Source organism: Botrytis byssoidea (genome assembly GCF_014898295.1).
Source record: "Botrytis byssoidea strain MUCL 94 chromosome Unknown BBYS_004, whole genome shotgun sequence".
Lineage (NCBI taxonomy): Eukaryota > Fungi > Ascomycota > Leotiomycetes > Helotiales > Sclerotiniaceae > Botrytis > Botrytis byssoidea.
The window spans coordinates 57,375-69,239 of NW_024065845.1; the positions used below are offsets into that span (position 1 = coordinate 57,375).

The following is an 11,865-nucleotide window of genomic DNA, read 5'->3' on the forward strand; positions in this document are numbered from 1 at the left end:
CCCTGAAAGATGCTCGCAAAATAATTACCACGTGATCCTGAATTCCCCACCATTCAGAAACATATTACGCGTTTGCCAACTTTATGGTAGTGCGGGGCAGATTTTTATAGTGCATCAGTAGCGGGTTAATAAGGGGAGACATTCGACTTGTTAACGACGGTAATCCATTGAATTTCGATTGCGTGATTGCGTGATTGCTCTTCTCTCTCTATTTCTTTAATGCTCACAACTTTTTCGAAAAAAAATACTCTCAATTTTCTCATACAAATCTTCAAAATGTCTACGTATGTTCTCCCTTTTTGCGGTTAATTTTTTTAATTATATCCTTGCCCCGAGTTCCAATGGGAAGCAGAAACAACCAAAGATAAATAATACTAACCCCCCTCAGAAATATCACTTGGCACCCCTCCCTCACTCGCGCTGAGCGCACCACCCTCCGCAAACAACGCGGCTTCACAATCTGGTTTACCGGGCTTTCTGCCTCTGGAAAATCCACCATTGCCACAGCTCTCGAGCAACATCTTCTCCATCTCGGACATGCCGCATATCGTCTCGACGGCGACAATGTCCGCTTTGGACTCAACAAGGATCTCGGATTCGACGAGAAGTCCCGCAACGAGAACATTCGTCGTATTGCCGAAGTCGCAAAGTTGTTCGCAGATAGTTGTACTATCGCTTTAACATCGTTTATCTCCCCCTACAAGGCAGACCGAGCTGTTGCCAGAGAATTGCATGAAAAGGCCGCCAATGGGGATGAGGCTATTCCTTTCATTGAGGTTTTCATTGATATTCCTGTTGAGGAGGCAGAGAAGAGAGATCCAAAGGGATTGTATAAGAAGGCTAGAGCGGGTGAGATTAAGGACTTCACTGGTATTAGTGCGCCATACGAGGAGCCCGAAAAGGCAGAGATTCATTTGAGGACGGATAAGCTGAGTGTGGAGGAGTGTGTGCAGAAGATTGTGGAGTATTTGGAGAAGGAGAAGTTGTTGAAATTGTAAATTTAGATACCTTGGGCAAGACATTGCAAGCGATTGAAAAGGATTATTTCATCAAAAATGCTAGACATTATAGAATTCAATGAATAAAACATTGATCGATCTGAAAACAATTGCTTTGTTGATATCTCTTACTACGATACAATAATACAAATGCATGCTTCAACAAATATGTCCCCATTTCCATGCGCCAACTTTCAATTGCCATACTCTTATAATCCCTCCAATACTATCTATATGATTTCGAATTCGTAATAGACATAGGCCGTGTACTCATTGCCTTCTCCTCCACCAACTCCCGCTGCAGCTATTTCGGAAGATAAAGTCGAATCATCTTTCAAAGCCTTTCCTTTCTTGTCTCGACCGAAAGCATTACCTCCGAGGTAACCATATGTCGAATCAAGTGCCGCTTTCGCTTTCTTGGCTCCTTTGGGGTTTGACTGAAATGAATTAGTAAAACTTGACAAAACTTGGGCTAAATGCGCATACCTTAACCAAACCACAGACGAAATCCAGAGGTAATCCATATCTCAGGACTGTCTCAACGAATACCCTCAAGGTTAAGACATGTATCCAGATCATGACGGCTTCACTCCAACCAGTTCTACCAAGTCTTAGAGCTTCACCCCATACCTTGCGCTCATCCTTCTCTACTTTCTCGGCCTCCTTTCTTTCCACCTCCTTTCCACCCTCTACGTATTTGTAATCACGGGGTGTCCATTTATTTTCTCTACATTTGTGTTGGAAATCTGCGCTATGCTTTTTAAAGGTTGTAACCGCAAATAATGTGAACTCGTCGTCATGGGTTACTTCCACGGAGGATCTTGGAACAACCATGGGCGATATGGTTTCATAAGTCTTAAGGAAATCCTTCTTAACATTTGTTGGAACAACGACAAGGTGAGTTTCGAGGTATTCGGAATCTTGTACCAGTAATTTGGGATCGACGACTGGAGTAAGGGATTTCGTAGAAAGATTTCCTCTTCGCATTGTTAGCCTTTTGCATTATTTACAGATTTTGAGCTCTTACGTTTGTTTTCGTTGTAATGTTGTAAGATTCGTCTTGACTTGGTTATATTGGTTCATTTTGCCCTTAACATCATTATCGATACTGACAAGTTCCTACATGTCATCAGCAATGCTTTAGCTCTCCTTGTAAATCAATACCAACTTTTTGTAACGAATCGATTAACTCTGCGAGTGGTTTGTCGGCACGATATTTGACTTTGTTCCATGCGAAAGTGCGTAGGTATTGATCCGCCGGTTCTATAATCAAACTATTAGCCCATGATCGTAATCACAAGCTCGCAGATCACCAGACTTACTGTCATTCACAGTCTTCTGTTGTGCAATCTTGCCCTCATCTCCTTCCAATAAATTGCGAAGAGATTCTCCAACTTTTGCTACAACACCTTGACAAGCGCTTTCCAACTTAGCAAGATCATCTGCTTGCCCAACCAATGCATCTAGTGTACCGATTTTGAATTCAGGAATCTTGAATGGTATCGTAGTGCCATTATCAGCGGAGATTGTAGACCGGAGAGCTGTTAGAGCTTCTTCTTTATCGCTGGATTGAGAGATAGATGTTGGTAAAGATACCAATATGTATTTGGTAGGAACAGACATGGTTTGAACTTCCGAGGGATTGCTACTCGATAGAAGTGGTGGGTGGTATCGGAGAGAGTGGGATCAAGAGAAACCCAGTTGCGCTCCAGTTGAATAACTCGATTGTATTACCTCGTCGTCGTAGAGTTTCTTGGATTGTTTTAATAAGTTGCTCTTTATGCTGGGGGTTTGGGAGCTTCGAGCTTGCTGTGAGATTGAGGAAGGACCGTGCACGATAAACTAGGGAGCTGCGGACAACCTCATTCTCATCTCACCACCAAGACCACATGCTTCACCCGTCAGAAGTCACTCGCTGAGAATGTTTGATTTAATAATTTTGGCTGATGTTATCTGATGGAGCAAATCATATTCTCATCTGCGCTACATCTAGCCATCTGTCTAAAGATTACCAATGAATTCTGAGATTCACTTCCTTCCCAAACCTCCTCCTGTTTTCACTTCTCAAGTAGTATATTTCGAGACAATGCAGTCAAGCAAACAAAGCGAATGGGCACGGAGCGAGTTATCTGGAGAATCTTCGAAGACATCTCTCTTACCATAACTTCTTCAAGATCTATGACATTTACCGGCTGTATTTTTCCAAAAATGCCATAAAAGTTAAGCAACTTGCTCTTCACCTGAAACTCGAGATCTCACGATGATGAAGGGAAGTGTTCTTCTAGAATAAGTGTACATGAGTCGTTCTCTGACGACTCACTTTTCCCCTTTGCTATGCTGGTAGCCTGCAGAGAGCTCGATAGTAGTTGGGATTTGAGCTCTGAAAATGTAGTCTTCTGCATTGATGTGCCTACTCCAGGACAGCTTCAAATGATCGAGACTTCTAGATCATGGCTACTAAGTTCTTGTGCCTTTTCTTTTGCATTGTTGGATAGAAGAAGATCCAAACTTTCTGCTAAACCATGAATGTTCATGAAGCATGATGGATGTATTGAGTCCTTGTCCTTCGACTTTTTCCCCATTTACTTTATCATACTTTCGATACTGATAGTTCGGCATGATAAAAGTGGAGCATAACAACAGTGAAAGATGTAGCGCATCAACCCTTTGTTACCCAGCATGCAGTGGGGCCCAGTTTCCCTTAGATTATTCGAGCTTTCATAGCTACTTGTCACCATTGTTAGTCGGATAGCATCGTGCAATAAAGGGTTAGCCCCTTGCGAAGTGCAGCGTGCGCGATAAAATGTGCTTTCCACTTATTCTTCAAGTGCTTCCCCATTTGCAAATGATGATGATACAAAGATTCCCTATCCATTCATCTTTCATATTGGACGTATTGAACAAAAAAAGTTCCCCTGAGACCGCTCTAGTTTTCCAATTATGCACCGTCAAGATCGCCGAAAGCATCCCAAAACCCGCGCGTGAGGGCGAGACTACTACACATTTCCTTTGCTCCGCATTCTCGGTATGGCTGTCAGTACTTTGTTGATCGAGTCTGGGCATTGCGGCAGATAGAAGGTTCTTCGGATCGATATGTATCGTGAGTGAAAGGTTCCACAGGCTCGCCAAATAGTGATAATAAATATTGTAACTATGATTGACTATGATTGAGAGGGCTGCGAAAATAAGTGTACAAAATGCCACTAAGAGGGTGATCCGTACCGCAGGGGAACGTCAAGATGATAGTTCATGATCGTGAGAATTAGCTTCACCTGTCTATAGAGCAAACACATCTTGAAGAACAGGTCAACCATTCGGTTGTTGTCGTTGCTCGATGAGAACAGGAATGGCTATGAATATACGTCTTATCTTGAAGTGACTTGCGTTGTCGTCGGGGCTTGTCAATAGATGCTGGCTAGTCAACGGAATTAGATGGAAACGAAATGCGCGGGATGAGGAGTATCACATTCTGAGTAGCTGAGCCGTTGGGAAATGACGAGTTCAAGTCAATCTTTACAACAGCCATGCTGAGCCCTAAAGTCTACCAGAGTACAACTGTATGCCTAGCTTGAAGTCAAGTGGAATATTGTATGCTGTACACTATGTATTATTTTACCGTAATGTCATGTGGAAGGGATAAATTTCAAACGTGGAACGGTGGTGTTCAACATGAAACTCGATAGAGCTGAGAATTCCTCAAAAATGTGTGAGATCCATCGTTTTCATTGACCTTGGAGCCGGACTAGATACACAAGACGTGTGCGTACCATCGATCTCATGTCCATATGCCATCCATCAACTGGCTGAACCAATGCTGTATTATGAGGACCGTACCGAACATCTTTGGTTTCTATGGAATAGCTACGGCAGACCTTCTTCCATCGCAATCATTTGTGCCACTCAACCAAGTCATTCATTCAATCATAAGCAGTCAGTACGGTATTGTATCAAACGCAAACATGTTAACGTCTTTGGAGACTTGGAACGGTTGCTCTATTCTACTATTTAGGTATTCTTCTTCTTCATCCTAATCCCCTTTAACTTTGTCTTGACACAGTACTTTACGAAAGCAAAGTAATCACAAAGCAACTACAACTGCTACTCTCACGCAGTTCACATTTCCCAATACAAATAATATCTTGTATCGATCATCGACTTCTAATCTACTAGTTAATCATCTTCTTCCGGCTAGTATCGTCTACTCGCTGGTATCTTCCCATCACATACATTTGCACAGAATACCCACTATATACCACAAATCAATTCAACCTTGCACATTGTGCTTACCACAACAATGGGTTTCAGAAAGGCCTTCCACTCGGTCGCTCGCATTTTCTCCACCAAGGACAAGAAGGTCGCAAAACAAAAAAACACCACGAAGTCTAGGAAGCTCACCAAGAGCCAATATCCTAGCAAAACTACCAACTCCACCAAGAAAAGAGTCAAGAATCTCGTTGAATTCTTGACCGGTAGCAAATCTAGAAGATATTCCACTGGTAAGCAAATCCCTGAAATTCAAGCATTCATGACGCAAGGTACTAATATAACTCATCAGAATCAGCACCCGAATCAGAAACACTCGTCGGTTCTTCAAATCCTTCCTCGACAAGTAATCACAGAGTCGAGACATTTGAGCAAGTCCCTGACCATGCTGGCGCAGAGAATACGAATCGCTATCAGATTGAAGATGGACTCACCGGTCCTTCATCTGCACAGAATGTGTTGCCAGTTTCCATGGCGACTGTCGTTGGTAATCAATTCGTCGAGGGCGTGGAAGATGCAGAGCTCGCTGCGCTTCCATCGGAACCGCCCACTCCTGCAATCAAGTCGGTTCCTGACGGCGCCTTGAACGATATCAATGATCAATCAGTTGAGGTAGTAGAAGCCGCTGATCCTGCTATCTTTGACAATGATGATGTTATTGATAGCCAAGGTAAGCTGACCAGAATTCCCCTCGCTTGTGAGAAGACAAATACTAATGTTCCATTGTTCAATACAGATCCTACAGTTGAGACTGTGAATAATGGAGCAGATGCCGCAGAATATGCTGCTCCAATCTTCAATGAAAACACGGAGGATAATGTTTTGGCTGTGGTTACAACTGAATTATCTATCGATGTTCCAGAAAATTTTCATTTGGTTTTCGAACCATTGGCTACACCAAATGAAAATGGTGTTTTACAGGTGCTATCCGAACCAGAAGTAACCGAACAAATCGGAAGCGATACCTCAACTCCTGGTTCGATCCAGATGCCCTCAGCCGAAGTTTCACCAAGTATTGAAGCTTCAATTCAATCATATGAGGGATCTATCAATAACATCGATGGTTCTGCCATCCAGGATGAATCGATCACCTCGAATGAGGAAGTTGGCGTATTCTCAGAGGAAAATCCTGTTGCGTTCCCAGACCATATTGATGGGTACCATTTGAATGGTCGGTTCGCTCCAGCTACCACAGTTCCACATAAGGCGCGCAGCTTTTGTGGTAGGATCTTCACTGCCCCTCAGCCAGAGGAACGAGCATGGAATGAGGATGAATATACTGAAGATGTGGTCCGTCAACGTCGCAATTCGGCACCTGGAAATCTAGTTTCGCCAGACTCACATTATCCAACGAGGAGGCGTGCCAGTCTAACACCTTCTGATGCGGAGAACGAGGCAATGTTCAATGATCCCAACAATTACATTGATCATGATGACTCTGACATGTACATTGAGCCTAAACTCAATATATATCCTTCTGTTTTTGTGGAGCCTGCTGTTCCGATGATTGATGCACCACTTAATGATCCGGAAAGAGGGGCTTCTCTTCCAATTTCGGAATCAGAGATTACTTATGCCCACGTTGTTAGTCCAATTGCTTCTGACTCTGCCTCGGGGTCGCTCTCTCCAAACGAACCAGACTCACTTGAACAAGGAGCCTTCATGTTAGAACTTGGAGGGCGTTTCTCATTGGAGCACGCAAACCGAAAAACTTTCCTATCAGAGCTTCGAAACACTTTCCCTGTGGAGCAGGATAGTTCTGATGTTGTCGATGAACAAACTGAGGAGGTGATTGTACCTCAAAAAGCCAATCAACCTTGTGAAACTCACGCGGAAGAAATTGTACGCATGTACAGAATTCCACGCTACAGTCAATTCAGATCAGTCTTTCCTCCTCCTGGTCTCAGCTTTCCTTGGGGTCCCCACAACCCGATTCCAACAAGAATAGACAATTTTAGAGGTAACGACCCTTGGCTCCCAACACCATGGACAGATCCAGATGCGTACCACCAACTGAACGGAATTCAGAGACGCTGGGTTCAGTTGGAGGTACTTTACCAGACAAGATTATTCTGGCTAGATATGAACTTCAAAGCAGTAATCCATCTTGAAGAAAATCTAGCGAGTAAGCTGTACGCTTTCAACAATTTCTGTGGGTGGTATGGATGCCAGGCTGAAAAATGTAAACATTCTAAAGTCGACGGCCGTCTCTTTTTCTTCGATCTACATTCCTACTACACTTCGTGGAAGAACCTTCGGGATGAGCAATTGCTACTTGACAATGAACCGAGTAGTGACTACGCTGTTCATGAGCCTGAGACTAATGCAAGTACTGTTGAGCAGACAGCGCTTCATGAGCAAGAAGCCCGTGTGCAACAAGCCCGAGAACAAGAGGCTTCTCAAGTGGAACCTGCCGATGATCATTACGCTGATCTCAATTCATCGTTGCAGTTCGCCCAATCGGTAAAACTAGCCAGAAGAGAAATGATGAGCCTTATGGATTCTGAGATTGCGGTGGTGAAGGTGAACTCCGTCGTCATTCAAGAGGTTTTGGCTCGTAACGAAGCTCAGCATGTGGAGTCAAAACCTCCACAACTTCCGAATGCTCAATTTGATCTCGCGTTGATCAATACACAAGCGCAACCAAAGCAATCTCGATGGGCTGAGGTGTTCAAAGCACAACAGGAAAACGGTTGCGAAAAGGCAGAGGTATCACAGGATGTAGTTCCAAATACCTCTGAAAATCCTGTTCCAGTTGGCAATTTTGGTTTGAAGATGATTGATTTCTCTGTCCTACCAAAACAGTCTCGCTTTACAGAATTCTTCCCCACGCAACCTAAATCTGAGCCAGAGGCGGCTCAAGACTCAGTCGTAGAGAAGACTCCTGAAGATCCTGCTCCACAGGCTCACTTTGGTCTACAGATGATTGAGACATCCCTTCAACCAAGGAAATCCCGATTTACATCGCTCTTTGGAGCGCAAACAACGACTGATCAAGGTATCGCTCCGGCCCAAACATCAGACAGTGAAGAATCCATGGAACCTCTCGGCTCACTCGGTGGCAACAACAAAGATCAAGTCTCTACACGCGATACCAGTGTTGAACCAACACAGAGCTTAAGTTTCAGCTTAGAAGCACACGCTGTGTCGGACATTGATCTTGCATACGAGGAAGAAGAAGGTGATCTGTATAGCGCGTCACCACTGAGAGGACCATCTCCAGCTTCAATTATGCCAAATCAGTCATCTCCAGTTCCAGCCCCTGAGGAGTTCATGAATAGCTCCCTAGCTTCAAAGCATCACGGTAGCTGGCAATTTTACGATGACCAGGGATCTTTGCTTGATGATCATGTCGAGAACGTCGGTGACTTCGTCATCGAAGATACAATGGAAGGGGTCGGTGAAGATTTAGCCTTTGTGTTTGGACAAGTTGAATTTCCTATTGATTCACCTCACGAAGAATCTCGCGAGATGCTTGATGGGGAACCCTGGATAATCATCAGACTTGAGGATTCTCCCGGAGATATTGATTTCGAGGAAGTCCCAGAAGGAGTCGAACTGCTACAAGACTTCTACGAGGACGGATGGCCGGTTGATGAGGGCGGGGAGCATGATATGACACAGACCATCAGAGAGGGATTGGAAGAAGAGAATCCTAAAGTCATTAAGATTGTCAGTGATTTTGAGTACTATGCCAATTCTCCTGATTCTGGATGGGAGGCTCCGGAGGATAGTGACGCCACTGAGTCCGATTCCAAGGATTCTGATGAAGATGGCGGCGACACCGAGTCCGACTTTGAATCTCCAGATACGGATGAAGATAGCGATACTGCTGAAACCAAAGCCTGGGAATCAAATAAAAAAGACAATGACCCTAACCCCGAAGCCCAGGAATTAGTCACGATTGATGAGGATACTGAACCTAAGTATCAATTCAGTCGCACTCCTATCCAAGCCAGACCCGCTCTCTCTGGACTAGCTCTGTCTTTTCAAGAATTCACTAGCAGAGAGGTTGGATATCATGTCAATGCGCATCCAGGTTTTACCAATGATCCAGACGCTTTCATGGACAGTGAGCCCCTTCCAATCATGCAAAAAGATGCAAACATGGTGCACTGTTCCAACATCATCCGACAGATTAACCTCGCGAGAGATGAGCTGATCGATAGATGGTTAAACAAGGAAGATTACTACGATCCCGATGGACCAACTTGCAGATACGTCCTGAAGGAAGGAGAAAAATATGGTGAGAGGGTCTGTGAGAACATGCCTCAAGCCTTGGCTCTGCGGATTCAAGATTCCGAGAACCAGCTCTGGGCTGGCGGTGCAACATTTACAAAGATAGCACTTGCCAACAAACCGAAAGGTCCCGAGGAAACGATGTCCTTTGACCTGGACTTTGCTCTCCCTGGCCAGCTCAACAATCGCTGGAAGCCAGCGTTCATCGCGAAGTGTGTCAAAGATATAGACATCACAAAGCCTTCGCTTTTCCTTGGTGAAAACGATCTTTCTGCTTTTGATGAAAATAAGTCAACATTCTAAGTTGCCTGTTCATCATCAAAATCTTCCGCACTGTTTCTTTCGCCACGAGACAGTGTCTCCTAATAGTTCTCCGATTTCTCTTCTATGTCTTTCTGGTATACTCGATCACTTCCTCGCTTTCTTCTTCTTTTCTGTAGCATTCATCTACAGCATATGGGTCATCGGGATATCTTGGGAACAGCATTTTGGCATATGGCATCAGTCTGGAAGGGATTGCATGATTGGCGAGGGTTATGCATTTAAAATTTTCTGGGATAGCATAGCATGGAATAGTACGGAGTTGAGGTAGACTTTGCACGTGGGGGATTGGGAGATATGGAGTATGGCATGGGCGAGGTTTAAAATTGAGATACCCAAGTTTTTGCACATAGTTCACAGTTTTAGGATAGCCATTTCTTTTGGAGTTTGATTTAATCTCGAGATAGTAGATACCCCAATCTTATGTAGCAACCAGCAATTCAGAAATAGCGACTTTGGGTGCAACTTTTCACGGTGATTTTTATACATTTTCTCGTGACATGGTTATGAAGTTCTTCTGGGATGCAGTAATACCACGATTATGCGATGGGTATATTCAAAAACGATGTCAATGACAAGATTGTTTATCTAATCCGCCTGCCTCCGTTCCTCTCTTTTCTCCAATTCCGTATGTACTCCATTTTCTTATCACATATACCGTGGATAATCTCGAGAAAGATTCAAAATCTTCCCCTCCCTAAGATTCTATGTCCAAAACTCACAAAAACACCTTCATAACACGCCCAGCCCACATAGTTTACTTTCCGAAAGCAAAAGGACACCCTGAAGTTCTCTCCCTCTCCAATTTCTCTTCCGTGTCCCTCATCTCATCCCTACCCTGTCCTCTTCTCCTATCAGGCCCCACCTCCTCAAAACTATACCCCTCTGTAAACCAATCGCTCCTCTTATTATCCGGTACAAATCCACCCATAAGTCTCGTAACCAAAGCCATCGGACCCCAACGATTCCAGAAACCCGGGAGTTGATAATACGGATGCACGAGATAATCGGTACTATGATACCTCCCATCCACCCCTTTATCATCCGACTTCGAGACTTGTCTAACTCTCATCCATTCTGGTCTTGGGAGTGATAGGTAGCGGAGAAATAATTGACGACTGCGTAGTATAGAGATAGTGAGTGATTTATTGAGGCGCGAAGGTTCCGGATAGATCATTGCGGACCGAAGAAGAGGGCCCATAAGAACCCCAACTGCATCTCTCGCAAAGGGTAGTAGTGCCTTTGGGACAAGGAACAACAGAAGTGGAACCAATTCATCAGCCGTTTTCTTGTTATACACATTGGGAACCATGAATTCTCTCTCATAATCTTCTGCCCACTTCTTGATATCCTCGAAAAATTCAATCCCATCACTCCATTCATTGAAACGACGAAGATCATGATAAGAAATGCCCATCGCATCACCGATCCCTTTCCAGAACGTAGCAATTGCACAAATCTCCATCTCATTCAGTGTTCTCCACTCCCAATCCCCAATCCAACTAATCGGCTCCGTAATGAAAACGCTCAATGTATAAAGCAAATCCTCATTCGAAATCTTCCCCGCTTTTTGATATCCTGAATGCAAATAATTCATTCTCGAAATTGCTTTTAAAACTCTAGGGTGAAGAGGATGATGAGAAGAAAATTCTGCAATCAAAACTGTTGTATCCGCATAGCGTTTACTCGCTGTTTCCTTGGAACTGAATTGCTTTGTGTCGACGAGAAGTTTGGATATTGTAGGTATGCCGTAGGTTTTAAAGAGAGCGAATTGAAGACTGGTTACGTAGAAACGGGGGAATTCTAATTCACCTATGTGACCGATGATTGCTTGCGCATCCGTATTTGTCATGTTTTTCAATGATTCTCGGGTTTTATATCCGAATTTTTTAATCATGTAGTATTTTCTCGATAGGCGAAGGAAGTGGACTATGAGGAGATATGTAGAGATTATGATGAGCATAGTGGTTTTCGAGGAAGTTCCCACAAACGAGAGGGAAGTAGACGACAGGGGCGTCAGCGGTATTGTGGTGTTGGTAGACAT

General features: G+C 44.0%; 4 protein-coding genes across 4 annotated transcripts; 2 read left to right on the forward strand and 2 right to left on the reverse strand.

Moving 5' to 3' along the window:
* Positions 1-276: 276 nt before the first annotated feature.
* Positions 277-998, forward strand: EAE97_002129 (uncharacterized protein; the record flags this gene model as incomplete). The annotated part of the gene is made up of 2 exons (XM_038872640.1): positions 277-284; positions 389-998. The coding sequence occupies 2 exons, from the start codon at positions 277-279 to the stop codon at positions 996-998; spliced, it is 618 nt and encodes a 205-aa protein (XP_038735846.1).
* A 230-nt stretch (positions 999-1,228) lies between these two features.
* On the reverse strand, positions 1,229-2,621 carry EAE97_002130 (uncharacterized protein; the record flags this gene model as incomplete). The annotated part of the gene is made up of 5 exons (XM_038872641.1): positions 1,229-1,435; positions 1,485-1,977; positions 2,026-2,117; positions 2,167-2,261; positions 2,321-2,621. 5 exons carry the CDS (start codon positions 2,619-2,621, stop codon positions 1,229-1,231), a joined length of 1,188 nt encoding a protein of 395 aa, XP_038735847.1.
* Positions 2,622-4,783: 2,162 nt separating this feature from the next.
* Positions 4,784-9,803, forward strand: EAE97_002131 (uncharacterized protein; the record flags this gene model as incomplete). Its single annotated transcript, XM_038872642.1, has 5 exons — positions 4,784-5,007; positions 5,056-5,206; positions 5,236-5,494; positions 5,554-5,931; positions 5,998-9,803. The coding sequence occupies 5 exons, from the start codon at positions 4,784-4,786 to the stop codon at positions 9,801-9,803; spliced, it is 4,818 nt and encodes a 1,605-aa protein (XP_038735848.1).
* A 775-nt stretch (positions 9,804-10,578) lies between these two features.
* On the reverse strand, positions 10,579-11,865 carry EAE97_002132 (uncharacterized protein; the record flags this gene model as incomplete). The annotated part of the gene is made up of 1 exon (XM_038872643.1): positions 10,579-11,865. The coding sequence occupies one exon, from the start codon at positions 11,863-11,865 to the stop codon at positions 10,579-10,581; it is 1,287 nt and encodes a 428-aa protein (XP_038735849.1).